Below are 26841 nucleotides of genomic sequence, written 5' to 3'. Positions count from 1 at the left end.
CACACTCAAGCAAGGGTTATGTTAAAAAAAAACCCCTTCATTATGTCTAAGATTTAAAAATACAGAACAAATACCAATCAGAATGAGGACTAAGATAAAGAAATCCATCCGAAAAGTCGTTACACATACCTTAATATATGCAGATGTTTAATAATCCGAGTTCATTTTATTAACCAGTTCCCTAACGGAAGTTTCCCATTGAATGTCCCCATTTAGGTTAAAGCGGAGTGTATTTCTGTTAAAAACGTCCCCAAAAGTCATAAGCATATGGCATACTAATGACTATAGTTGGATTTTATTTTTTGGATTTTCTTTCTAAAAATAGTATCATGTCCCTTTTTCAGTATAAATCTATCCATGAAGTCTGTAAACAATTTATCAATGATCCCCACACTCAAGCAAGGGTTATGTTAAAAAAAAAAAACCCTTCATTATGTCTAAGATTTAAAATACAGAACAAATACCAATCAGAATGAGGACTAAGATAAAGAAATCCATCTGAAAAGTCGTTACACATACCTTAACATATGCAGATGTTTAATAATCCGAGTTCATTGTATTTACCAGTTCCCTAACGAAAGTTTCCCATTGAATGTCCCCATTTAGGTTAAAGCGGAGTGTATTTCTGTTAGAAACGTCCCCAAAAGTGATAAGTATGTGCCATACTAATGACTATAGTTGGATATGCTTTGGGATTTTTTAAAAGATGTTATCATGTCCCTTTTTTCTGTATAAATCTACCTATAAAGTCAACAAACAATTTATCAATGATCACCCCACTCAAGTAAGGGTTATTGTTGTAAAATCCTTCATTATGTCTAAGATTTGGAAATATGGAACAAATACCAATCAGAAGGAGGACTAAGAAAAAGAAATCCATCCCCCAAATCATTACACCTTAACATATGCATATGTTCCATAATCAGAGTTCGTTGTATTTACCAGTTCCCTAACGAAAGTTTCCCATTGAATGTCCCCATTTAGGTTAAAGCGGAGTGTATTTGTGTTAGAAACGTCCCCAAAAGTCATAAGTATATGGCATTCTAATGACTATAGTTGGATATGCTTTGGGATTTTTTAAAAGATGTTATTATGTCCCTTTTTTCTGTATAAATCTACCTATAAAGTCAACAAACAATTTATCAATGATCACCCCACTCAAGTAAGGGTTATTGTTGTAAAAACCTTCATTATGTCTAAGATTTAAAAATACAGAACAAATACCAATCAGAATGAGGACTAAGATAAAGAAATCCATCCCCCAAATCATTACACCTTAACATATGCATATGTTTCATAATCAGAGTTCGTTGTATTTATCAGTTCCCTAAGGAAAGTTTCCCATTGAATGTCCCCATTTAGGTTAAAGCGGAGTGTATTTGTGTTAAAAACGTCCCCAAAAGTCATAAGCATATGGCATACTAATGACTATAGTTGGATATGTTTTGGGATTTTTTTTCTAAAAATAGTATCATGTCCCTTTTTCAGTATAAGTCTATCCATGAAGTCTGTAAACAATTTATCAATGATCCCCACACTCAAGCAAGGGTTATGTTAAAAAAAAAACCCCTTCATTATGTCTAAGATTTAAAATACAGAACAAATACCAATCAGAATTAGGACTAAGATAAAGAAATCCATCCGAAAAGTAGTTACACATACCTTAACATATGCAGATGTTTAATAATCCGAGTTCATTGTATTTACCAGTTCCGTAACGAAAGTTTCCCATTGAATGTCCCCATTTAGGTTAAAGCGGAGTGTATTTGTGTTAGAAACATCCCCAAAAGTCATAAGAATATGGCATACCTTTGACTATAGTTGGATATGTTTTTGTATTGTTTTTTAAAAATAGTGTCATGTCCCTTTTTCAGTATAACTCTATACATGAAGTTCGAGAACAATTTATCAGTGATCACCACACTCAAGTAAGAGTTATGTTGTAAAATCTTTTATTATGTCTAAGATTTGGAAATATGGAACAAATACCAATCAGAATGAGGACTAAGACAAAGCAATCCATCCCCCAAATCATTACACATACTTTAACAAATGCAAATATTTAATAATCAGAGTTCATTGTATTTACCAGTTCCCTAAGGAAAGTTTCCCATTGAATGTCCCCATTTAGGTTAAAGCGGAGTGTATTTGTGTTAAAAACGTCCCCAAAAGTCATAATCATATGGCATACTAATGACTATAGTTGGATTTTATTTTTTGGATTTTTTTTCTAGAAATATTTTCATGTCCCTTTTTCAGTATAAGTCTATCCATGAAGTCTGTAAACAATTTATCAATGATCCCCACACTCAAGCAAGGGTTATGTTAAAAAAAAAACCTTCATTATGTCTAAGATTTAAAAATACAGAACAAATACCAATCAGAATGAGGACTAAGATAAAGAAATCCATCCCCCAAATCATTACACATATTTTAACATAAGCAAATATTTAATAATCAGAGTTAATTGTATTTACCAGTTCCCTAAGGAAAGTTTCCCATTGAATGTCCCCATTTAGGTTAAAGCGGAGTGTATTTGTGTTAAAAACGTCCCCAAAAGTCATAAGCATATGGCATTCTAATGACTATAGTTGGATTTTATTTTTTGGATTTTTTTTCTAAAAATAGTATCATGTCCCTTTTTCAGTATAAATCTATCCATGAAGTCTGTAAACAATTTATCAATGATCCCCACACTCAAGCAAGGGTTATGTTAAAAAAAAAAACCTTCATTATGTCTAAGTTTTAAAAATACAGAACAAATACCAATCAGAATGAGGACTAAGATAAAGAAATCCATCCGAAAAGTAGTTACACATACCTTAACATATGCAGATGTTTAATAATCCGAGTTCATTGTATTTACCAGTTCCCTAACAAAAGTTTCCCATTGAATGTCCCCATTTAGGTTAAAGCGGAGTGTATTTGTGTTAGAAACATCCCCAAAAGTCATAAGAATATGGCATACCTATGACTATAGTTGGATATGTTTTTGTATTGTTTTTTAAAAATAGTGTCATGTCCCTTTTTCAGTATAACTCCCTACATGAAGTTCGAGAACAATTTATCAGTGATCACCACACTCAAGTAAGAGTTATGTTGTAAAATCCTTCATTATGTCTAAGATTTGGAAATATGAAACAAATACCAATCAGAATGAGGACTAAGATAAAGCAATCCATCCCCCAAATCATTACACATACTTTAACATAAGCAAATATTTAATAATCAGAGTTCATTGTATTTACCAGTTCCCTAACAAAAGTTTCCCATTGAATGTTACCATTTAGGTTAAAGCGGAGTGTATTTGTGTTAGAAACGTCCCCACAAGTCATAAGCATATGGCATACTAATGACTACAGTTGGATATGTTTTGGGATTTTTTTTTCTAAAAATAGTATCATGTCCCTTTTTCAGTATAAGTCTATCCATGAAGTCTGTAAACAATTTATCAATGATCCCCACACTCAAGCAAGGGTTATGTTAAAAAAAAAAACCCTTCATTATGTCGAAGATTTAAAATACAGAGCAAATACCAATCAGAATGAGGACTAAGATAAAGAAATCCATCCCCCAAATCATTACACATACTTTAACATAAGCAATATTTAATAATCAGAGTTAATTGTATTTACCAGTTCCCTAAGGAAAGTTTCCCATTGAATGTCCCCATTTAGGTTAAAGCGGAGTGTATTTGTGTTAAAAACGTCCGCAAAAGTCATAAGCATATGGCATACTAATGACTATAGTTGGATTTTATTTTTTGGATTTTTTTTCTAAAAATATTTTCATGTCCCTTTTTCAGTATAAGTCTATCCATGAAGTCTGTAAACAATTTATCAATGATCCCCACACTCAAGCAAGGGTTATGTTAAAAAAAAAACCTTCATTATGTCTAAGATTTAAAAATACAGAACAAATACCAATCAGAATGAGGACTAAGATAAAGAAATCCATCCCCCAAATCATTACACATACTTTAACATAAGCAAATATTTAATAATCAGAGTTAATTGTATTTACCAGTTCCCTAAGGAAAGTTTCCCATTGAATGTCCCCATTTAGGTTAAAGCGGAGTGTATTTGTGTTAGAAACATCCCCAAAAGTCATAAGAATATGGCATACCTATGACTATAGTTGGATATGTTTTTGTATTGTTTTTTAAAAATAGTGTCATGTCCCTTTTTCAGTATAACTCCCTACATGAAGTTCGAGAACAATTTATCAGTGATCACCACACTCAAGTAAGAGTTATGTTGTAAAATCCTTCATTATGTCTAAGATTTGGAAATATGAAACAAATACCAATCAGAATGAGGACTAAGATAAAGAAATCCATCCCCCAAATCATTACACATACTTTAACATAAGCAAATATTTAATAATCAGAGTTCATTGTATTTACCAGTTCCCTAAGGAAAGTTTCCCATTGAATGTCCCCATTTAGGTTAAAGCGGAGTGTATTTGTGTTAAAAACGTCCCCAAAAGTCATAAGCATATGGCATACTAATGACTATAGTTGGATATGTTTTTGCAATTTTTAATTGGAGGTATATTTCTGTATTTAGTATTAATCTACCCTTGAGATCAGTGAGAAAACCGCTAATGGTCACTGATCGTTAATGACGATCAGTTAATGATCACTGTACTCTGGTACTATATCAATTCAATTCAATTTCATTTATGTATATCCTTTTGATTGTCTTCATTCAGGTTAACGCAGTGCATTTTTTTTAGAAATGTCCCCGGAAGTCATAAGAGTCACCTTTTTTGGCAGTTTTCAATTGTCTCTTGTCTATTTGTTATTCATGTTAAATGTACTCGTAACATCAGTGAAAACTAAAATTAAGATATCCATTCTAAAATCGTACAGCTTGTCTTATCACTCACAGATCTTTAATACTGTACTTATTGGTGCCCTAAGGTAAAGGATAATTTGATTGGTTCTAATGTAGGTTAAAGCAGTGTTTATTAATAATTAAATTAAATCTTTTATGATAGGTTTGCTTCAAAGTTTGGATAGTTTCTGCAAATCAAATGAACCCTTAGTAATTGTGTACAAATTATCTGTGTTAACAATTCATAGTTGAAATTAGAAATTTCTTTTTTATTTTTAATAGAATATAAAAACTAGGTTAACTGTCTAATGTTTGTCTATTTAACTTATGTTTGGAAGCAAAGTTCTTGCCTTACAATTTGCTGGTAACAAACACAACATAGTACAGATTATTTTTTTATCCAGGTTTCTCTGCATTAATGATGTGCATATAAACTCCCAAAACAACACAGTAGTAATAAATGCAGTCAAAAATTTAAATTGTTCTGTGGCCGAGACGTTGGACATAGTTTTGATTTCTTCAAAAAATTCTTCAATAAATGGAGACCTTAATTATTGTTTAGATTATTGTTAGATTGGGTAGTTAACCTTACATTGTACTTTGAAGGAATTTCCTTTAAGGGAAGTAATATCCCCAAAACTGACATAAAATAACTTGTGTATGTGTGTATTGCTGAAGACCCAAAAGGGAAGTATGGTCCCCAAAACTGACATAAAATAACTTGTGTATGTGTGTGTGTTGCTGAAGACCCCAAATGGAAGTAAGGTCCCCAAAAGTGGCATAAAATAGTTTGTGTATGTGTGTGTTGCTGAAGACCCCAAATGGAAGTAAGGTCCCCAAAAGTGGCATAAAATAGTTTGTTTATCTGTGTATCGCTGAAGACCCCAATGGGGACATTAAAAATCCCCAGTCCCCAATGGGAAGGTAAAAATACTGTCTGAACAAATGTTGCTTAAAATGAAAATCTCAAGTGATTTTTTATTTCTGTGGTCTTGGAGGAGTAAAACTGAGTTGCCAGCTTGCTTCTAAACCATACAGAAAGTGGTGTCCCCAAAGGGTGGGAGTTAAGATATGCGACCCCAAATGGGACTTACGCGAGTGTGTGTGTGTGTGTGTGTGTGTGCGTGTGTGTGTGTGTGTGTGTGTGTGTACGTTGTTTGTGCATCCATAATAAGCAGGGTGATAACAACACAGAGGTATAGACGGGTATTTGCTAAAAGCACAGCAGCCATAAAGACTGTCACACTTTATCCAAGGGTTGTTTTACGATAAGTGCACACCACAACACATATCCTATAGTCTCCTTTTACTCTTTCAATTTAGCACAGCTGTACAAAATGTATGCAAATCAGCTGTATGGATAAAGCGTATTAGAAGTCTTGTTCTTTTTCTTTGCTGTCTTTACAGCAAAGTATTATCAAGTATTTCTTGAATTAGTTAATGCAAAGGACAAAAAACTTTTTTCCTCCAGTATATTGACTTCATGCTGTAGGAAAGTGTGGGTCAGTCTTCCCCTTCACAGATTTACACACCAGGTTACAGGTGCTATCAGAGGATTAATGCACGATAGGCAGGCACTGAGGTGTAAAATGTCACTAACCTCAGCCTGATCTAGGGTCAGCTGCTAGACACCCAGAAGGTCGCTGCAACACCTGAACCTACACAGTGCAGCTGTTACAGAATGGGCATACATTTGTAATTGTAGCAGTGTTAGCAAATATGTCACACAGAAATGAAAAAAAAATCCAAATAAATAAAGTTTCAACAGACTTCTGAATCTACCCTTCCATCTGTTTTTTTAGCTGCTTACAAGTGAGGTTAACAGAAAAACTAGAGCCTCTCCAAGGTCTCATAGGGTGAGGGGTTGTATTTGATCATACCTGGAAATGTAGCCATTCATTCATGTGGAATATTTACCTGGGAATATCAGTATTAACTGAAGGTTGATCGTATTTGTTCGGGATAGGAATACACACATTTCAGTCCCATCATCCAAAATTAAAAAATTTCTGCATTCATCAGCTTCAATCTTTTCAACACACTCTCTTCACTTGTTAGTATATTTCTATTCTGTTTTTAATAAGACCAACCTGCTGTACAGGTGTGCTTGTGTTCCACCATAGTCTCCCTGCTCAGCCAAACAAGTGTCTGACCTCACTATAAGCCTTTTGCCTTTGCCAGCTCTCTTTACTAACCTCTTCCTTTGAATACTTTCCTGTAAGTCCTCATTCCACCACCACGTCTCCTTTTCTACTTTTGTCTTTCCAGAGAATCCGCCAAACAATTTCTTGGCAGTTTTTTGTCCTCACTCTTCTTGAAGTACATGCTCACCATAGTCGTTTTCATGCAAATTAACATTGGCTAAATGATTATTGATGTGCATTTTTTGTGATGAATAATATGATAGTGAGTGTAAATTTTCCCCAAAAAGTCATCATCTGGCTGGGATTAAATGTTCATCTAAAATCTGATTGTGGCTCGTGATGGCAGGTTTTCTTTGGGCCAATTACTGATTAAGTAGCCAGTGGAAAGGATGCTCTGGTATGACTGGAAGTTACAGTTAGGGTAGGACAGGCAGCGCTTTGTTTTGAAGTATTAAAACTAAAATCACCTTTTGATATATCAGTTGATCAATCTGACTTTACTTTTGTTATCTAAAGGGTTAAAGCTTCAGATAACAAAGAGCTGAAAGAAACTGGAAAGTTCCCAAATGGTTGTCCCTAAGAGCAAAAAGTGGGGAAAAAAATGTCATCAAAGATACTTTAGAACTGAGCGCTGAAAACAAGCCGGATGTTTGGTGTTCTCTTTAGTCAAAGGACCTCATGGAAATGTGTTTAAAGTTGAAAGCTGAAATTTTCTCAGCCATGAAAATAAAAGAGTAGAGTCCACTACAGCAGGCATTGTGAAATATATAAGCATGCAAAAATCCTTTTTGCACTTTGGACTTTTAGTTCAAAATCAAGACAGACATAAAAGAGGCTCATCTCTTTATGTCTTTATTTGCACGTCATAAGCTTTTACTCCTAACATACTTATAGGTCCAATTATTAATTAAATGCACACTTTTTAATTTGACCAATCCTTGGCCCTATTTATTATTTATGGATCATGGGATGTATCAGCATTTTTAGTGAGGGACTTGTTATAGTTTTTGCAGACTAAGCTCACCATACACAGCACTCATACAGACTTCCTCATCGTGAGGGAGCTATCTTACCTTTCTCAACGATTTTGCAATCCTTCATGGCCCAGTCACAGTCAGAGTGTGTAAGCACAGCTGTTGGTGACCTCTTGACCTTGAGATGAAGAATTCCAGTAGACATCACCATGTGCCTGAAGAGGAAACGCAAACATCTAATGCTTCTGTATGCACATTTTCACAGTACATTTCACTGTGAGCTTTGAAGCCAAAGCATGCTAAAAAGTTGGGGAGGTTTTCCCTTTCTTTTATTCACATCTGGCTAGTGCTTTTTACAGCAAAAAGTATACAATAGTAGATGATTACCATAGAACTATTTTGAGCAATGTTGACATAAGTAACAGGAAAGCAAAAAAAAAAAACCCCAAAAAACTTACCTCCATTGAATAAGCTCCAACTCAAAAGTTCAAAACTGATTTCAGGACTTCTTGACCTCTTATATTGATCAATATCTTCTTGCTCAAACAGTTCAGAAAACTTTAAAAATAACTGTTTGCTGAACACTGCGCCATGGTGACAGGACAAAAGAAAGAAAAAAAGTTCCTCTTTTCTTAAGAATGCTGTCGGAGTGGTTTTGTTGCCACTTAAGCATTCAGGAAGAGAAGAAGTCACAATGCTGTCCTTTCAGGGGTTAGAGGGAGAACAAAAAAGGGGAGGGGGGGGACACACAAGCCAAAATATGGCTGAGGGCTTAAACTCCACTGAGCATGTGTCCATACATTTATTTGAAAAAACCACTTATCTTCAATGTACCATTCAGGAAATGCATGCCATTAAAGATGAACTATTTAGAACTAAAATATGTATTTACAGCAGACAAGTCAAAACATGCCTTCATCTAGATGTAATTCAATAAATAGCCATGGTTTCCTGACAGCAGGAAGATCAAAGTAACAGCAGAGAGTCACTGTGCCCCAGGCAACTCCAGCAGTCCCTCACACAGCTCCCTATTGTCCTGCCTTGTGACTACAAGTGCATCCCCTCTCAGCCTGCTCCTTTCATACCACTGTTTTCTTCAGTGAAATGGCCACACCAAGCAAAATCCAGTAGCCAAAAGTCACAAGACTGCCTCAAGAGAAAGTTCCAAACCATCTCTACAAAGAGTTATCTCCAGAAAATGTTTCAATGGAGTTTTCTCCACTCTCAATGACATGAATCCACAGCACACACTTGTTCCCTAGCAAATATTAACTCTCACCTGGAATTTTGTCAGTTGAAGTCCGTTGAACGCTTGAAGAGGAGTGAACAGGTGGGTGGGTGCTGCAGTGATTTCCCTAAACAAACAGACACAGGAGAGCACCTGCAATTCAAATACAAGGCCAACATGTAAAACGAAACCAATTCGTGTCCCAAAACCTCCATTTGCCTGTATTTGAATGCAGCCAAAAGAGGCCAAGATGTGCTATATAAGACAAAATAAGACGAACTGAGTCAATTTGCTTTTCTTTTTTTTTTCAGGAAAAGCATGGCTATGTCCCCACTGTGTGGTCAGCTATCTGGTGTTGACAACACCATAGAATAAGCAGCATAAAAGGATAATTCCCTTTTCTAACATTTACAGTAAATAGGTAGTAGTTGAACTGGTTTCATTTTGAGAAAAGCTCTTTAACTGGAGCGGAAGATGTCTGCCCTCATGTGGACAGAGACTGTAGATGCAGCAACTGGGGGGAAAAGAGAAGTATTACTTAGCATAAATTAAGGGTCAACATTCAGAGGAAGCATTTTGATTTGCATGACAGTTTGTGGCTTGAAGAGCTTGCAGTAGCTACAGTAAACTGCTTGCCTCTGATCAGCCTGATGTACGTCTGTTTAGCAAAGGGTAGTGGTTTTGTTTCCATTTCCACATTCTTTAACTTTATGTCACAAAGTCATCTCATCAAGAGGTTAGCCACTGACACAAAATTGCTGATCTTTTAAATTCTAAGAGGATCACATTCATGCACAAGACAAAAGGTCTAACTGGACTTGTGCTTATATAGCACTTTGGTTATTCTTTTGGTCACTCAAAGAACTTCCTTGGAGTGCTCAAATGAGGGATTCGTCCCACACACATTCATACAAGACTTCTATGCCCAAGTGCTTTATAACAGACGCACTCACGCTCCGATGGATAGTAAGGATAGACCTTTCATATGTTATGGCTTGTTTTGGTCAGCCACCTATTCCACATGGGCACATGAGCCTTGTAAGCCATCCAGGAGGGGCTCAGAGTAGAGTGAAAGGAGCAGTTGAGGTGGTTCGGGCATCTCACAAGGATACTTTCTGCGCGCCTCCTGGGTGGCCACCAGAGGGAGGCCCCAGGGCCGACCCAGGAGACGCCGGAGAGATTATATCTCTTGGCTGGCCTGGGAACGCCTTGCTGTTCCCCTGGACAAGCTGGAGGAGGTGGCTGGGGAGAGGGAGGTCTTCTCTGCTTCTCTGCTTAGGCTGCTGCGCCCACAACCAAGCCCCAGATAAGCGGAAGAAGATGGATGGATGGATGGATGGATGGATGGATGGATGGATGGATGGATGGATGGATGGATGGATGGTTTACCCAAAACACGCTTTATGAACCTTCCTCCACTGAATGATCAAAAAGCAGATAAAATATCAAAGGCACCAGTGCTTGTTTCTGTTAGACTTGTGTGATAAACTTGTGTGAAATCTCTGGCTATAGAAAAAATGATTCTAAACAACAACAAGATTTTGGTTTTAGGTTGTGACAGTTATACTTGGCCTAAAAACTCCCTGAAAAGCCTTGAGTTGGTCCAACATGCTACAGCAAAGAGTATTGACTGGGACTAGAAAGAGTCCAGAATCGCATTTAAAATTCTGCTCCTCACATTCAAGGCCTTGAATAAGCCCCATCTTATCTTAAAGACGTCATAGCACGGTAACACTCCAATACAGCGCTTGACTTTCAGACTGCAGGCTTACTTCCAAGGATATTTGAAAGTAGACCGGGAGACAGAGCCTTCAGGAACCAGCTTCTAGTTTGGATTTGGGATACAGACACTCTCTCTGCCTTCAAGATTAGGCTTAAAACTTTCTTTATTGATAGAGCATATACTTAGTATTGGCTCAGGTTACTTGAGCCCTTGGGGGCTTCACATGATACACTGGGTGTTTCTTCTTCACCCACCTTTTATCACTTACTATGTGTTTATACAACCACACTGCATTTAATCATTATTTTACTATTCATCTCTGGCTCTCTGCCACAGTGTGTATTCCCTGAGCCTGGTGTCATCTGTAGGGAGTCATCTGAATGTTTCAGGTTTCTCTGTAGTATTGTAGGGTCTTTACCTTACGATATAAAGCACCACAAGGCGACTGTTGTTTGGATTTGGTTTTATATAAATCAAAATGAATTGAATTAAAATAACCTTGTCTCAGATACTGTGCTTAATGTCAAGCATTATGCTAACCCCAATCTACTGTCTTTTTTTCCACTTAGGGGGGAACGCACATAACTTGGGTTTCTTTTCTCATTTCCTATAGATTCCAAGATAGCATACATACACGTGTAGTAGAGTAGCGTCACAGCTAGCAGTGTAGAGTCAAGCAGTGACCCTATAATTTTTCCTTTGCAATATAACTGTAACACACCACATGTATACAGCATATTGATCAATATTTAGATGAGATTTGAAAGTTAAGTAGCATTGAGCCAAAAGACCATGTATGGATTGGTAGTATAAATCAGTATTGTACACAGATACCTATACATTATTTTACTTTATGCTGAGGTTCGTCTGATTTCAAGTTTATTTCATCAAACTGTGTCAAATAAAGAAACCTTTCTTTGACACAGTTTGCTTTCTTTGACCATCTGCTGACTTGAGTGGTCAAACCAAACACATCACAATGCAGGCGTCAACAGAGGCTGGAGTCCTAAGAAAGACTTTGCATTAGAATGGTGTTTGAGGTCGACACCAAACATTCCCCTGCCAGCATCCAGTGTCTGCGAATCACCTCTTTGTGCCTGTTTATCCACGAGCATCACTGACCGTCGCTCTACCGCGAGCTCGTCCGATTGGCTATTTTCGCTGCACCTGTTAGAGTCTGGCACCAATCACGCGCTCCTGTCGGTGCGCCCCAAGATGGCGGCTTACAGTGTGCTGTAGTGTACATCATCACACTGGAAAGCGAATATTACTATCACTCGACCGTTTAAACTCATGAGGAGGCCGAGCAGAGAGAGCCGAGCGGGGCCCAGCTGTCGCCAGTGAAACGCGGAAGCGGTTGCCGCATGGTTTCTTCACGAGAGCAGCCGGTTTCGGTGTCGGTCTGACGGGGGTTATCTGAGTATGGCCACCGACAACAGGATCAATTTTGGAGGAGAAACGCAAAGGTTCCTGGAAGGTAGGTCCTCTTTTCTTCATAAAGTAGCACTACATTTCTTAGTGAATTTCAAACAGGCACTGTTGAAATATTGTCCTTAACAAAGACACACATTAATAATACTCTTTTCTATTAATTATACTCGTAACTAACAGATCTGTGTGGAAATACAAGCGCACAAATCGACTCGTTCGCTGGATTTCACGCATGAGCCGCTTCCAGTGTCTTATTCGAGTGTGTGTTGTTATAACAGCTCCCAGCTCAGAGGCAGACCCCCATCTCTTTCTTCTCTGCGGTTTCTAACGATCACACTGGAGGTGGCAGCTGTCTGTCAACCGCCATATGCTTTCTCAGTCTATGCTGAGAGGTGCTGGTGACAGTACAGTAAAACGATCAAAAACATCAGGGAGGAAGAATGCACTGTCTGAACCACTGACACAGCACTAATATCTTATTTTGTCATCTCAGTGGGTTTTCTTGGAGGAGCTAAATGAAACGCATCCTCGTTTTATGGCAGCATTACTTGGGGAGGACACAGTAAAGACATTACTGTATACAAATGAAATGTGTATATAGTAAAGATTATGTTACATTTTAATTTTAATAAAGTGCACAGTAGAAAGCCTTTGTGTTCAAAGTGTCTTGTAAATAGATATTTAAAAAGTTTCTACAAACTGCACTGCCCCCAAAAAAGAATAAATAAAAAAAGTACATCTTTCAGACATTGACTAAGCACACCAGAAAAAATGCAGAGCCCTTCTATCCACCTGTTGGGGGCATTTTGGTGATGGTCATTGCAAACAGAAACTATAGGAGGGAAACATTGCACTTTGGGAATGCTGATTTCATCCTGTAGTGAAAACATATTAATAACATGCTAATAGAGGGGGGGGGGGGGGCAGCGAATGGGTTTGTAAGCTGTTCATTCTTAACAATTTCACAACTGTGCAGTGAATAGTTACCAAGTGTTCTCAGACCAGTCGGTGTCATCCATGGAGCAGTCTGCTAGTGATCACAAGGAGGTATTTGATGCAGTGATGTATACCTTTTGGGAGCAGTTTTGGCTAGCAACTGGAGAATAGTAATTTTTCCCTAGTAACTGATGGTTGCCATATGTAGGTAAGGCCCAATCACACAGATCTAACTTCATTTCATAAGAGTGAATATCTGATGAAATTATATATAATGCCTGTCAGGGTGAAAACTTTACTATTTAAGCACCTAAACTGGAGAGTTATTGACATTATACTGTGTCTGTATTTGTATTTCATTGTGAGATATTTATGCTGGTATAATGTTCTGAGTGTGCATACTTAAATATTCACCTGAATATAGAGTGCATCTGCTGTAATATTGGGTACATTTTAATAATTCTTGGAATCATTGAAAATACCATATTTTGGCATACTTAACAAACACTAGTGTTTGTTTTTTTGGATGCAGCCTATGCCAAGACACATTGAAACCATTCTGATGGCAGGTCGGGACCGAACACTTTATTGAGGCACTTTTTTATCTGTATTTTGTTACCCATGTGTGCATTATTTTGTCTATAAAGTACTGCAAGACAACAGAAAAATAACAGAACTTTTTTTTTTGCTCTGCTGCAAACTTCATTTGGAGTTTGTTTATTAGTCTCTAAGCTGAGTATAATGGGAGACACATACTTGAGCTAGGCTAGTCCCAGCATGCAGAGCTTACGCAATATACATCATGGGCATGGCTAATAAAGGGTATACTCCCTGCTTTGTTTTGTTTTATTTTAGTTTTTCCTGTGCGCAGGTGGAAGCTGAAAAATCCCTCACGCCTCACTGATAAGACAAGACGCTTCTTCAAGTTTATGCGTTTGTATCTTTATTGACCTCTGTGTTTTTTTATGACCATCAAGACTGATAATCTGATTAATGTCCTTTCCTGGTACCATCTAACTGCAAGAGGGTGGAGCAGAGAAAAGAAGTGGGTGGAGGTGGGCGGTCAGCCTGTTTTAGAAATCTGAGAAGACGGGATCTCCAAGGAGAGGGCGGTGCTGTCTTTGTCACACACACTGATCTGGGGTGGGTGGATTGTTAGAAACACAAACATATGTTTGAACAGGAAGGCTAACAGCTAGTCTGCTGCCTGTCCTTGAGCTGCCCTGATAAAACAAGTGTGAGGCTGGTAAAAAAGACACTCTGGCACTGCCAGATAATCAGCAGGCTCAGTTCTCAGCCTTAGGCTTGAAAAGCTGCAGTTTGATAAACTTCATATTATTTGCAGCCCTGTGATATTCTCACAAAACCCACTCCATTACTTAGAATAATTGGGTTATCATGACAAATGGATAATATTATGAAAAACTACAGAAAATAGATTTTTTTTTAAGTATTATCATAATATTTTCATGTCTGAATCTCTAAATGGCCCATATCATAGCAGGGATCGCAAAATTTCAAAATCCCTGGTAGCCCTTTGGGCAGAGACTCTTCAGTTTTTGGTAGCCCAAAATAAATTTAAGTAGCCCAAATAAAAAAGAGAGCAATTTTTTGATTGATGTTTTGTTTCCTGTTTTGTTTCCGTTACAATATTATACATTAAAGTATAATAGTGTAACGGAAACAAAACATTAATCAAAAAATTCCTGAAACACAAATTACAACATTGTATAAAAATTACAATCATCAACTCAAATACTTGGTTCTAACTGAACAGAAATTTCTATGAACTTGTAAGAACTGTAGGACATGAATCAGTCTGTGTCAGATCCTGAATTTGAAATTTCCACTGAAGTCACGGGTAAGAGGTAAGTGGAACCAAGATCGAGGCCATTTGCTTTTTGAAGTTTGCAAAGACTGCTAAATTTTGCCAGTGGGAAAACCAACAACACACCCGGCAGAACATTATGTTATTTACACGGGTGCACATAAGTGGTCCGCATGTGCGCATTCGCTGTCAAAATAAAAGACGCGCACCAGATAAGAAGTTGCAGCGCGCGTTTGCGTCCATATAAAGGCACTGTTTTTGTACGCTAGAGTGGGATTTTCACGGCACATTCTGCACCACATCTCTGTGCGTTCATCATTTGTTTGAAGCCAGCTCACCTCCTGCAACCACTTTCCCGAGAATACGCGCTTCTTTTGTGGTTCGGACTCCTTCTGACATTTCTTTGGAGGTGGAGGAACACCAAAGTAATTGCTTAAAGGAGCTTCTTCGACATCTTTAAGAGTTCTAAACAAATGTCTGTCCTCCTCCAGAAAATCCTATGTACGCAAACACGCGTTGCAACTTCTTATCTTGTGCGCATTTTTTATTTTGACAGCGAATGCGCACCTGCGGACCACTTATGTGCAGCCCTGGTTATTCAGCTCGTCATATTGCAGCCACAGAAATTCTTTTGTCCATGAAACCATAAAGCTGCACTTTCTTTTTGCCTCATAGTCTGATTTGTCATAACTTTTCCGTTTGTGGTAAGCTTTTCTTTGGCTGTCACTTCTTCATGCTGACCTGTCTTATTTGGCTCAGCAGAACTAAAATATATATCCTGCTGCTTTTACACACGCACTCACATAACGCTCAGCGATTCTCTGCGCGATCAACCTCTCACATGTTTAAGCTTGCTGCGGGAGATTTCACTTGTCATGTTTGCATAGTAAGCTAATGATTGATAAGACGATGTCAGAGGAATTGGTGCGCAAATTATCATCACTCACCAATCAGTACTGTCGCTCTCTATACACAGTTCGCGCGATTGCAAAGTGAAAGCAAAAAACAAGCGCAAATTCAAACACGATTTCAATGTGTCACATATTGACAGTGGCTCACCGATGCCAATTACATAATTACCCAGCTACATTTCCGAAAGAATGCAAAAGCATTGACATATATTTTTCCTTCCTATGATAGCCCGACGGGCAGGGCAGAGATAGATTTTGGTAGCCCGACTGGAAAAATCGCTAGCCCCGGGACGTCGGGCTAGCGATTTTGCGAGCCCTGCATAGAGAGCCCTCTTTAACAGAGACCTTAGTCTTTGTCACTGTGACTTTGACTTTGACCAAAAGCTAACATCTCAAAGTTGATGAGCTAGTGCAGCACAAGACTTCATGCAGTGCCAATCCTGCCAGATAAGAACAGGAAACTGAGGTTACAATTTGCATGGGCTCACCAAAATTGGACAATAGAAGAATTGAAAAATGTTGTCTTGTCTGATGAGTGTCCATTTTTTTTCTGCAGCATTTGGATGGTAGGTCAGAATTTGATAATATCAAACCTTCTGCCTTGTATCAACAGTTCAGACTGTTGGGTGGTGGTGGTATAACAGTGTGGAGGAAATTTTCTGGGCGCACTTTTGGTCCTTCATACTGACTGAGCATTATTTGAACACCACATACTACTCAACCATTCTTGCTGACCAAGTTCATACATTATGGCCACTGTGTGCACATCTTCTGATGGCTGCTTCCAGCAGGACAATTCACAGTGTCACCAAACTCAAATATTCTCAGACTTTTTGGTATATATTGGTATAATTAGGTATATAACCTTAACTTTAGGTATTAAGTTAGAAAAATCACTTACAAGTGGTCAAATATATTATATTGTTGAATATAATTGAAGACAAAACTGCCTTCATCACAGCTTTCCATAAATGGATCTTTATTGATTTATTCAGAAAAAGCTTTGGTAGCTCATTCTCAGAACAGCAGCCTCAGATTTCTTCTTAGACAGAAGATTTACAGCACAGAGATAAAACAATAAAGGGGAAATGGGACGGGCACATTTCAAGTTTGTTATTTAAGTTATTAGGCTTAGCAACACACCTATTAACGTTCGTTTGAAACCGTTATCAACATTAACAGACTGAACTGGACTTAATAACAGGAGTGCATATAATTTTAGTAAATTATTCTGGTGAGTATCAGCTGCGCTGGGTATGTAAATCGGGACATCCAGCCGCGGTGCTGATCGCCATTCGTGCCAAAAATCCAAACAAATGTCACTTGATCAAGGAGCAAATCTGCATCAGATGAGATCAGCTGACTTTGCGTGTACGTGGGCAGTGCACAGCGCATATAAGAAAGCGGTGTGCAAAAGCAGGGTAGTGACAGAATTGATGCGCATTATTGATATTTGAAGCATATGTACCTGCACATTAACACACGGGTACTGTGGAATATATTTTTTACTCACCTAAAGTGCTCGTCCACTCCCCGCAAAAAAATAGCAGCTGTGCGGAGTCTGTGGCATCAGTGCTCTCATCGCATGCGATGGAGTAAAGATCAAAAGCACAGCTTTATCAGACAGTTGCAGTTTAATGTTGGCTGACAAGTCTTCAACAACTGGATTTCTGGACATGCTGACGTTGTTGACGGGCGCATTATTTCGGTGACTTTAACGAGGCCGTGTTTTATGAGGTCTCCATCTGAAAAAGGCTTGCCATGTCTTGCGATGAGTTGGGCGACCTCATAGCTGGCTATTGGAGCCTTCTCCTGGACCTTTTGAGCACGAAAAAATTACTGTTGCTGACCCCGCAGGAGAGCTACCCTTTGCTTTAATTTCTGCTCTCGCTCAGCACCAGTGTAGGATGCATAGGCCTGATGTTTGGTTTCATAATGACGTCGTACATTATACTCTTTCATAACTGCCATAATTTCAGTGCAGATCAAACAGACACACTTCCCCTTGAATTCTTTGAAGAAATATTCACTCTCCCACCGTGTCTGAAATTTTCTGCATTCACTTTCTACCTTTCGCTTCTTTGGTTCTGCCATGTTTAGTAACTAACTTGGGCTAAATTTCTTCTGTGATTGTCCTTTTTGGTGGAGCAACTGCCTCGATTGACAGTAGCTCCCCCTGGTGTTAAAACTAAGAAGTGCAATACACTCAAGCAAAAGTTGAAGTGCGGGCCATATTCGATTCTATTTATAAAATTACTTGCGGGCCAATTAAAAATGGATCGCGGGCCGCAGTTGGCCCGCGGGCCGGAGTTTGGACACCCCTGTATTATGGCAATATGGACCAAAACCTCAGAGTAATGCTTCCAGCACGTTGTTGAATCGGTGCCACAAAAAATTAAAGCAGTTCTGAAGGCAAAAGTAGGTTCAGCCTGGTACTAGCAACATGTAACTAATGAAGTCGAAGGGGCAAAAAAAAAGGAAACGCAAAATGGGCAGCTATCAGTGTTTTTCCGCTGAGTAAAGACTTTAATAGAATGCAAATAAAAATTTGGTAAGAGGCATTTTTGGCAATTGTAGATCCTATCCTACCACTCCAGACTATCTTTGCTTTAGTTCACCAGAGATTTGGAAAGAAGCTGAGTATTAAGATTCTCAAATCCGCTGAACATACTGCACACCACAGGGTGGTAAAGAACACAGGCGCTCTGCAAGCTGTCCACTTCTTCTGTTCAGTGCATGCTTAAAACAAGCTCATTTTGTGAAATAGGGATATTTCATATAAGGGATTGACTGAGTCATGTGGAAGGGAAGGCAGCATGTAGAACAGTATTTGTTGGGTCTGTGATTTACCAACTGGGATTTTAGCATTGCAGGATCATTAAAGAAATGTTCAGATAGTTCCCAGATTTGAAATTCATTTTTAGGGATGTTCCAAACATCAAATAGATGTCATTATGCACTCAACAGGAAATGACAACTGTGTTTGCTGCCAGTACAGATCTTCTAGCCGGGCTACAGCCTGCCTATATGTTTGGGGTGTAACAATTCTCCAGTGCAGGGTTCAGTTCATAGGCTTTATGTTGGCCCACCTTTTTCTTTAAACACTTATAAAGCATATAAAGCATATCCTTTCCCATATACACATTTTTGATAGTCATACAATCTGTTTCCAGATGTTGCTTCTCCTCTGTGACTTCTCCCTCTTTGCTGTGTAATTAATTAACTAATTTTAAAGAAACTGAGCAACTTACTCAAACTAAGAACGGTGAGTTCAGAAGAGCAACACATCAGAGGCCAGGACATATGTCTGCCAACATTCCTGTGAACAGTTATTAATTAACATCTTCTAAGAAGTTCATCTTTGATTGTTCGCTCAGTTAGACACTCGAGAGCTGCGTGTGTTTTTCGGTGAAGAGATGACGGCATTTTACATGTTATCTTCCACAGTGTGCAACCGGTTTATGGAGCTCAGCATCCACCTCTTGACCCCCGATTGCGACGCACGTAAGTGCAGTAGGCTGCATGGTGTCGCGTCATCCCAGTTAATACATTTTAACTTTTAATCTCAGTATAACATGTATTTCGTAGCTGTTTCTTGCCGCAAGTGCTTGAATACAGTGCTATGAAAAAATATTTGCCCCCTTCCTAATTTCTTATAGTTTTGCATATTTGTCACACATGTTTCAGCTCCTCAGATTTTTAATATTAGACAAAGATAATGTCAAATAAATACAAAAGACAGTTTGTGTTTTTATTTATTTCATATGTTAAAGGGGAAATTTTTCTAAACCTACCTGGTCCTTTGTGAAAGAGTAAATACCAGACTTAAATCAAAGTTACCTGATGACTGAGAAAGTACCATTGTAATGCCGAGGGAAGCTGCTTAGTGTACTAAACGGCTGTTTAGGGTTTTTCTCTGTTCACTGGACAGAGAAAAGTGGACAAGGAGACTTGGTGGTGCAATGAGGAAGTACAGAAAAGTATTCAAATGTTGGCAAAGAAAAAGTGGAATAGTGAGGGAGATGAAGAAAATGGACAAGTATGCTGGTAGGCTAGGCATACAGTGAAGTGACAGGTAGCAAAGAAATACTGATTTCTGTGTGAGGTTGGACACTAAGGCCAGAACAGTCGACTTGTGTTTATTGGCTGGGCAGAGAGATTGAGCTGGAAAGGATGTGCAGCAGGTTGGGTTTATTAAGGATAGAATGGAAATGTACTTACAAATGAAGAGAATGTCTTGAGAAGAAGGAAGGAGTTCTTTGAAGAGCTGAAGAATGAGGACAGTGCGAAAGAGGAAGACAGATTGAGGACAGCTAGTGACTAATTCACTAGTGTCTTTGTGGAACGAGAGGAACTATAGAACTACATGAGGAAGTCAGGGATGGCAGAGAAGTAAGTGACGGTGGTGGGGGACATGTGTAAGTATAGCAAGACAGTGGGGAGGTGTGTGGTAGGAGTGATAGATGGGTTCAAGGTGGGGTTGCGAATACAGCAGGAATCAGCTTTGAGACGCTTTTTGTTTGCAATAGTGATGGACAGACTGACAGATGAAGTCAGGAAGGAGTTTCCATGGACTGTGATGTTTGGAGATGACATTGATCTGTAGTGAGAGTAGGGATCTGATGGAAGAAAGGCTGGAGAGATGGAGGTATGCACTAGAAAGGTAAAACAATGAAAGTTAGTAGCAGCAAGTAAATGAGAAACAGAATTGTTGCAAAGAGTAGGTTGTGAAGGTAGTGTAGTTTAAATATCTTGGGATGGGGCACAAAAGCGGTCAAGAAGAGAGTGTCAAGTGATTTGTGCCAGAAGGTTGCAAGTTAGAGCAAATGGGAAGATTTACAAGATGTTAGTGAGACCTCCTATGATGGTCTACAGTTTGGAGATAGTGAAACTTTTCATTGGGAGTGATCAGAACACAAGATGTAAGTATGAGAAATGAACCAAACTAAGAAATCGGAGAGGGGCCGGATACCTTTTCCACCGCACTGTATGTGTGGACTGCCTGCACCAGCATCATCTCCTAAACCCCCCAAAAGTTTTCAGTCTCAGACTGAAGAAGTCACTTGGATGAGTGACAAAACATTTCTCCCACTGAAAACTCTACGTCTAGATGAACAGAATTGACTTTTAAGGGATTTCCTTAACTGAATGATTGAACATGCATCAAGACATCATCTCCTAAAGTTGTTTTTTGGTTGGTTTCTTTCTCTTTTCTGCTTGTTTGATATTTCAATCTGTCTCCCTGCAGGTATCCCAAAGACACAAAGCCCAAGTTCAACAATATCAAGACCAAAAAAGCCTCCAGCTTTTATGAGTTTGCCCGCAGCACCAACGATGCTTGGGATATTGATGATGAGGAGGATGAAGAATTCCTTGGCACCTTCAACCCAGCTGTATCTATACCACCAGGCCTGCACACTACGTCATCCATACAGAACCAAGTAGCTACAAGATTTGATTTTTTTTGTCAGTCAGCAGTAAAGAAAATGAACAAGTGTGAAAAGAAAAGAGACATTCTAGTGTGTCTTTTAATTTGATATTATTTTCATCTCAGCAGCATCAAGCAGGTGACACAGAATGTGCAGTTTCACACAGATTGGCACCACCCACGACAGAAGGTCCAAACCTTCAGGATGTGCAGGAGGAGGACACGGAGTACGAGCAAGCCAATGGCAAGGTTGTCAAGTCTAGCAGCGATGCACACCTTAACACATCTTCAGGTATGTGGCTAATATGCTGCAGGTTTAAGATCTACAGAGCAGATTATCAGGTGATTCATAGTGAAGCTAATTACAGATTTTCACAGGTGGGATTTAAGACTGCAGTTAGGGCTGGTGGGATTATAGCAAGGCCTTTAGGATGTGTCTGATGTTCCATGACATCATCACAATTGAGTAATGCAGACAACAGAGGACTGTATACCACTTATTTATCTTACTGCTGTACAATTAATGTCTTTAGGTTTTCTTTATGTTCAAAAAATAGAACTAGAAATACTAAAATAAAGATGTATACAGGATTAGTATTACAGAGAGAGCACATGTGATTTAATAATTATCTGACCAACTCTGTCTCATAAGCCACATTCACACAGAATAAGTGAAATCAGTTTCTACTTCATTGATAATCTTATCCTAACCAGTGTTTCTTTCTGTGACTAGCTCTTCTTGTGATGTACCAGCCCCCCAGATTTCAATCCAGTTATGTTGTTGTGATGAAATTATATAATTTATAATAAGCATGAATTAACAGTTGCAAATTCTTGTTCAGCCTCTATACCATTAATATCTCTAAGTGCTTTCTTTTAAGAGCCTATGAGGGAAGTACAGTGTTTAATTACCGTTAGTGTGCCTGGATTTAGGTTGTAAAATCTCTTGCAACCCCTCGATATTAGGGTTGATTTTAAACAGTTTGTCATGTGTGAATTCAATAATTAACAAGATTGAGTACAGGGAAAATTTATGCAAAACTTCACAACACTTTTTACAGAACGCCAGGTTATATGTACCCAACCTAAGTACCTTATTTATCAAAAATGCTTGGGGGAACATTTTATTCCTACAATACTGAGATAAGATGGACCTATGCAGCATAAAATGTCAGTCCCTCTTCTTCAGACTTCTTCAGACAGAGTCCAAAATATTTTGGGAGTCAGTCTGCCAAAAGAATATCCTTTCATTATCCACCTTTAAGAAAACCAAAGTTTAATGGAGGCCTTTAATTCAGTAGATTTGTCAGTTTCACCAAACAGCGTACAGCAGAAATCCCTGTGAGTCACTCAGGCTGTAGACTGCTCCAAACACTCAGTTTCAGACTATTTTTTCTGCTATTGCCTCTGTTTAATATCACTGAGATTATCTTACATGTTCACCTTGGACAAACAGCTCTGATTGTCAGCACAGAAGTCCCACCCAACTGCTTTTCAAACAAGTTTGGATTGGCACTCAGTCAGAAGACTGTTGTCTCAAAAGGTAGGGGGAAGAGAACTGAAATAGCTGAAAGAACTGATGGGCTGCACCAAGGACCCGTTTTTGATAAACAAGGATTATTTTGAACTGTGAGTCTGAGCTAATAGACTAAAGACTAAAAATATGGATTGGAAAATAAGCATAAGAAATCCCCTTTCATAGCTTAAGTTATGAAATTGAATAAGAAAAGTTTATTTTTCTTTTTGAAGTTCTGCACATGAATAAAGAGAACTCCCGTCTGCAAATGTCTTATATGTGACAGGATGAAAGATCAATGCCAGATGTAATTGTAGGACTGTGTGAATAATGAAAAATTATACATGGAAAACAGGTTTCATTAATCCTTAATTAACTTTACCCTCAGCTTTATGAGTAGGATCACTGTTTCAAATCTAGTGGCTTTTCGTATGATGAATAGTCAGCTGAATCTTTATTCAGAAGTCACCTAGTTTCTGAATATTCACATTGTTGACTGGTCTCCCACTAGCCTTTCTTAGACTACGTCTACACTGGCCCGGATAGATTTGAAAAAGGCGTTTTGGTCTGAAAACGCTCCGCGTCCACACTAGCTTTTTCAGTCGTTTTCACAGAGTTGTGCGTCCACATTGAAACGGCCAAAAACGCTTACATTCCAGTCCTGCGCATGCGCAAAAGTGAGTGAGAATTAAAGAATTTGAAGAAAAGCTATCTGGAGCATGTACAAACTGATATTAATCTTTTTTAGGGCTGTCAAAATTGAGAGCAATCAAAACAACTGCTATATAATGCACTCCCCTATCTTTGTTAAATTGGTCACATGACTGCATCACATGACTAAAATGCGTCATTGTTTTAGAAAGCCTGCGTTTTCGAGTGTCCACACTGCGACGGGGCAGCTCCATTTTGAAATGTATGCGTTTTCAAGGGCGTTTTCAAAACGCTGCGTTTTTCCTTGGGGAAAGCCTTGTCTCAGTGTGGACGGGAGGCCAAAATGGAGAGAAAACAATGCGTTTTCAAACGAAAACCCATTAGTGTGGATGTAGCCTTAGCCAGTAGTCAACACTTCAGCTAATTTAATCCTATTAAACTGCCTTTATGTGTTTACAAAGTCACAGTCTTGGTGACTTACAACACTGACTGTCTTCCACCTACAATCCAGTTTTGAGATCCCTTCCCAGGCACCTTAGCCCCCACTCACATCAGGTGAGGTCACATAATAGGGTGAGGCAAGGTTTCCCAATGGTTTCACCCAAAACCTCTGCTGGTAATGACCTGTGCCTTTTTTGGTGAGGCACAGGATCAATAGTAGGTCAACAACTCCCACCAAGGAATAAATACCTGACCACAGAAATAAATATGGCAACAAAGTAAGAAAATAATTGCATAGCTTAAGGAGATTGTTGTAAAGTAATATGCATCTCTTTAGCTTTACTTGTTTAATTTAAGATTAATTGCATTTGGAAAATATTTGAACCTTTTTATTGTTCCTTTAATATCGTGGCTCTTGCTTGTTTTCATTCTCCATTGTAAAGTTGCCTCTTGTTTTTAATCCGTGTGCTCCTTATGCAGTTCGCTCCACACTGCAGAAGCAGCAGTCTCTCCCAGTTCGTCCCATCATCCCATTGGTGGCTCGCATCTCGGACCAGAATGCATCAGGGGCACCACCTATGACAGTGCGGGAGAAAAGCCGGCTGGACAAATTCAGGCAGCTACTGGCTAGTCCCAACACTGACCTAGGTACAGCAAGAGAAGCAGCCTTTCCCTTATATTGGGATGTGCTAAAGGACTGTGATCGTTGCAGGAAGCCCGTGCCTTTTGTTGAATCAGAAGATAGCTACCTAATAATTTACAGTACCATACATCAGCAAGGAAACCGATTATTGACATGCAAGTATAATGTGCAGGCATCCTGAAAAGAAAATATTTTTTTTATGTATAAAACTGATTCTAAGATTATTTCAATACAACAATATGAACAAAAAATGTGACGTATTACACTGTGGTTTTTTTTTTTACAAAACTGAGCCAAAAAGCAGACGCAGTGTGTGGAAAAACTAAGTACAGCCCATGATTTAGTAGCTTGTAGAAGTACTTTTAGCAGCAATCAATCAGTAATCAACCAGCTATATCTGACACTTCTCATATTGCTGACTGAGCAATTTTGGCCCACTCTTCTTTACAACAAGGTTGAGGTCTGGACTTTGAAAAAGGAAATGATCAGCGTGTTGCAATGGCCCGTTTAGCCATTATGTTGTAAATTAACTGGTCAGGGAAGTTTCAGTTTCAACTGAACCTTGGGGTGAATTTGCTGAGATTGGCAGTTGTCTTGAATGTTTTCCACTTGCGAGTGATCATTCTTGCTGTAGAATGATGGACTTGGATAGTTTGGAAATGGCCTTATAACCCTTCCCAGACTGATAAACAGCAGCAATTGCACCTCTAAGATCAGTGCTGATGTCTTTTCTGTGTGATATGGTGTTAACTCCAAACAAGCAAACTGCCAAAACTTCTGCTTTTATAGAGGTGCTCACACTTGCTGAAAATCAATAAATTAGGATAATTTGATTTGATTAATTTGACATTTTTGTGGTCTAATTGAGAGGTCTGTGAAGGTTCTCAGTCATCCAGGTCATCGGAGTCTAAGTATCTTGGAAAGAAGGGTGTCTGGACTTCATGGATGAGGTTCCTTCTCATCCGAGAAGCTTCTTCAGTTCTAAGCGCAATTGGTGGAGAGTTCTGGATTTTACACCCGTTTTCACACCTTGGCTCATGTGATTATGTAGAGGATCAATAGGGGGTCCATGACCCTCTCGGGGACACTCCCATAGGGCTTAAAATCTGGGACTGTCCACCGTTTGACCTTAGAACTGAAGAAGCTTCTCAAATGAGAGGTGAAATGTCTTCAAGCAACTTAAAGAAGTCCAGACGCTTTTCTTTCCAAGCTCCGTAGACTCTACTTACAAGAGTCTATGTAAGCCTTTATATATTTCTATATGTTTTTGGTAGAGCAGAGAAATTTCTTTCATTACCCATACAAGATCCAAAATTTACAAATTTACAAATTAACTATAATCCTCAATGCAGCTCAAAGGAAAGGTCAGCGATCTCTTAAATGTAATGCAAATAAACATTGCTCATGAAGACATCTATGTAACAACTTAAATGATAAGCAATTCAAATTCAGCTTTTAAAAAGTAATTGCTGGATGTTGATTTTGTAAACACTGAGGACATAGAGAGGACATTGTTCAACTTGTAATTTTGTTAACTATCACTAGATGAAAACAACCAGGCTCTGGGTATTTACACACAGTGTGAGCTCCAGTTGATTCACCCATGTGCAAATAAAATGGAAACTCTGGCTGCACAGTAAGCCTGATTTTAACTCAAATGTGTAGTGTGAATTAACATGTCATACATATTTAATAAAATTGGCACAGTATCTCACCAGCTTTTAAGAGGAACTGCTGGCGTGTTGTAACTGTTGCACTTTAGGCTGTAGCTAGGAACATTGTAAGACTGGTCCTCAAAGATTTCTGAAATGAAATATCTGTGAGCTAGATCGCACTTTGAAAGAACTGCACTTCACAATGCCTCTCGTGTGCTGAGACTTTCTTCTAAAAGACTTTGGTTGTGTTTGTGCTTTAGAAGTTAGATTTTTCTGTAGACATGTATTTTTCAGGTTGTAGCCATTTTCTTTTAATGTCTTTTCTGTCATCAGTGCTCAACATGATAATGATTTCACTTATTGTACTGGAATGTCAAGCTAAATAATAGACTGCGAAACTTTATGAGCTTGTCACCAGAAAGAAATGGATCCAGAATATGTGGTACGGGTTTGTCTGAAAGAACCCACACAGCCTTCAGTTTAATAAACCTGTT

General features: G+C 38.6%; 2 protein-coding genes across 7 annotated transcripts in view; one reads left to right on the top strand and one right to left on the bottom strand.

Moving 5' to 3' along the window:
* The window catches only part of myt1b (myelin transcription factor 1b), a 139183-nt gene extending 130524 nt beyond the window's left edge, over nt 1–8659 (bottom strand). For 5 of the 6 annotated variants that reach the window (XM_085144858.1, XM_085144862.1, XM_085144864.1 and 2 more), the window contains exons 1-2: nt 8415–8658; nt 8056–8171 (exon numbers count right to left, since the gene is read on the bottom strand). In XM_085144858.1, coding sequence (XP_085000984.1) covers nt 8056–8167 — 112 coding nt within the window. In that variant the 5' untranslated portion in view covers nt 8168–8171; nt 8415–8658. Of the gene's footprint in view, nt 1–8055; nt 8172–8414 lie in introns of all 6 variants that reach the window. The other variant, XM_085144861.1, reaches the window with a different exon arrangement.
* Nucleotides 8660–12122: 3463 nt separating this feature from the next.
* LOC146494837 (TBC1 domain family member 22B-like) lies at nt 12123–24963 on the top strand. The gene is made up of 6 exons (XM_085146077.1): nt 12123–12137; nt 12347–12384; nt 19461–19517; nt 21262–21454; nt 21568–21733; nt 24530–24963. The coding sequence occupies exons 1-6, from the start codon at nt 12123–12125 to the stop codon at nt 24871–24873; spliced, it is 813 nt and encodes a 270-aa protein (XP_085002203.1). The 3' UTR covers nt 24874–24963.
* Nucleotides 24964–26841: the final 1878 nt, after the last annotated feature.

This window comes from Neolamprologus multifasciatus, chromosome 20, assembly GCF_963576455.1.
Source record: "Neolamprologus multifasciatus chromosome 20, fNeoMul1.2, whole genome shotgun sequence".
Taxonomy (NCBI): domain Eukaryota; kingdom Metazoa; phylum Chordata; class Actinopteri; order Cichliformes; family Cichlidae; genus Neolamprologus; species Neolamprologus multifasciatus.
The sequence above is the reverse complement of the archived record's forward strand: the minus strand, read 5'-3'. Positions and strand labels throughout refer to the sequence as shown.